The following is a 2,595-nucleotide window of genomic DNA, read 5'->3' on the forward strand; positions in this document are numbered from 1 at the left end:
TTTAATGCAGAAAACATAAACTAATCAAAGAAAAATCAGAGTCACCACACTTAAACTACACAGTGTCCTCAATGTGTCACAATCATCAGATCAGAAATCAGAACAGTCAACAGATCATGGACAAGTGCAATAAAAGCAGGAAAGGGGGAGAAGGGAAAGAAGAAAACTCCCCTGATCATGGTGGCAGTTGCCATTTTGGACTTTCAGGGAGATGTCTTCCACCACGGTATTCAGCCAGGAAGTGTTGAAGAGGAATTGCTTCAGTCTCCAGATTTGATCAAACAGGGAGATGTCCTCCATAGCTGGATCTAAGAAGAAGTGATTGTGGATGAGTGGGTTCAGCTGGTGCCTATTAACCTTCAAACTGTCAGCACCTTTGTCTTCCACCATGGGTGTGTGTTGGCCAAATTCATATGTACCTCCTGCAACATGGTTAGTGCAATATGGTTCCACAGAAATGACATGTAAGGGTATAACACCAAATCCTAGTGTAACAAGCTGACCCTCAAATATACCCTCAGAACATGAATCAAGTTCGTAAATAGAAACAATATCAATCACAGGTTCAGATTCATGTACAGTGCATGGAGAACAAACATTCAGATGCGATAACACAAAGTGGTTCTCGCCATGCAAAGAGGGAGAATTAAAAGCATGATCATCAACAATACAATCATCAACATACCCATCATCAACATAATCATCAATAACAGAATCTATCTCAGGTATGTTTACCTCCACTTCCCTGAAGATTGGTAGAGTGGTGGAAGGTGAAAGTAGTCTACCTATCTCAAAAGTGTTGCTCATATCTGCCTGGTCTTCCAATTCTTCATCAGTCTCCTCAGGTGCAAGAGTAGGGACATAAAAGGGTGGGAAAGTAGATGGCGCAATAGCAGACTCAGGACTTTACTCCCCATCTCCTGTGTGGATGGCATCAACATCATCAAGAAGCTGAACAGCCTGAAATGGTAATCCCTCTGAAACATAAGACTGTTCCTCATTGAGTTGAGTGGCCATCTGCCCCATCTGATCAGTCAAACTCTGAAAGGAAGCTCTTCTCTCCTACTTAAACTCCATGTTCACTTGCTGGAACTGAATGTTCAGAATAGTCATATGCTCCAATAACTCCTTCAATGTAGGCTCAGAAGTAGTGGAAGGATGAGGAATTGCTTGTGCAGGCTCATGAAACTGCAACTGTTGTGGTTCCTGGACAGGGGGAGGCATACAAGCATTCTGGAATGGTGGTTCTTGATATTGATGCTGTGAAGGGCATAATCTTTCCAAAAATAGTTGCTTAAGATCTTCCCAATTGGTGATGGATCCACGAGGAAGACAAAACCGCCAATACCTTGCCGCTCCATGTAACGAGTATTCAAATGCCCTTAAGAAAATGTCCTCATCCAAGACATCTGGAGGTTTCATTGAAGAGCATATGGTGCAGAACTCCTCCAAATGTCTATATGGGCATTCACCTGCAAAACCATGAAACCTAGGCAACAAATTCCAATGTTGAAAACACAACGAATATCCTCCTTATCAATTGGAAACAGCTCCCTAGGAGCACTCTCATGAGATGGAGGAGGAATCGTTCTGTTCTCAACATAGAAATCAGAAGAGTATATATGAGAAGCAATATCAGAGTAACAAGCAGGAGGAGAATCATAGACACAAGCAGAATCAGAATTAATCACATAGCCAAAATAGGTAAACATGGGAAAGAAGGGAGGAAAGAAGGATGTAATGAAAATATGCAACTGAAGCTACCTAAATGCAAAAACACATAACATCACACACAGAACAGAATGACACACTCAAAGCACAAGACAAAACACAATACACACTAACACAACAAAAGACCTAAAACCAAACCGTTGGTCCCCGGCAACGGCGCCAAAATTTGATGGGTGTCACGGCCCATACAAATTTAATTGCATATTAGAAATGGAGTATAGACTAGGAATTGACTCCTAGGTCATCTCTCAAGGACCAATTTTGCGGTTCGAGTTTCGACTCTAACACAAAGTGGGGGGGTTTTGAAAGTTTGTTTGGTGTGCGGAAAAATTAAAATTAAAACGCAGATGGAATTTAAATTAAAGCGCAAATGTAAAAACATAATTAAAATTAATTAAAACGAAACTAAATGCAACAACACATTTAACCATGCATGAAAATGAAATTAAAACAAAAAACAAAACTGCTACAGTAAATACGAAAATTCACGCTGGAATTGGACAACTCTGACCTTTGCTCAATGTTTTACCCATAACGTTTTTTACAGAGCTCTAAATGAGATGAGGTTTTTTTTCCTGGAAAGTAGACTCAATTATCTTTCATGTGACATATAAAATGTAGCATTTGGACCTCTGGTATGGTTGCAATTATTTTTTTAAAATCGAGTCCAGAGAGTGAAAATGCTAAATTAAATACTAGACTAAACAAATATCTAAAATCAGTTAAATTAAATTAAATGCAAAACTAAATTAAAGAAATTAAAAACAACTAATCCTACAATGCAAATTAAATTAAAACACAAGAAATAAACAAACATATTTTTCCTTCTACCACTCACGTGACCCATATGCCTACCAAAAGAAG

At 39.0% G+C, this 2,595-nt stretch overlaps 1 protein-coding gene across 1 annotated transcript in view; it reads right to left on the bottom strand.

Moving 5' to 3' along the window:
• Positions 1-906: 906 nt before the first annotated feature.
• LOC106754613 overlaps positions 907-2,595 on the bottom strand; it is a 5,504-nt gene continuing 3,815 nt past the window's right edge. Inside the window, exon 2 of the mRNA XM_014636651.1 lies at positions 907-977. Within this exon, the coding sequence (XP_014492137.1) occupies positions 907-977 (71 nt within the window). The remainder of the gene's footprint in view (positions 978-2,595) is intronic.

Source organism: Vigna radiata, unplaced genomic scaffold, assembly GCF_000741045.1.
Source record: "Vigna radiata var. radiata cultivar VC1973A unplaced genomic scaffold, Vradiata_ver6 scaffold_323, whole genome shotgun sequence".
NCBI lineage: Eukaryota > Viridiplantae > Streptophyta > Magnoliopsida > Fabales > Fabaceae > Vigna > Vigna radiata.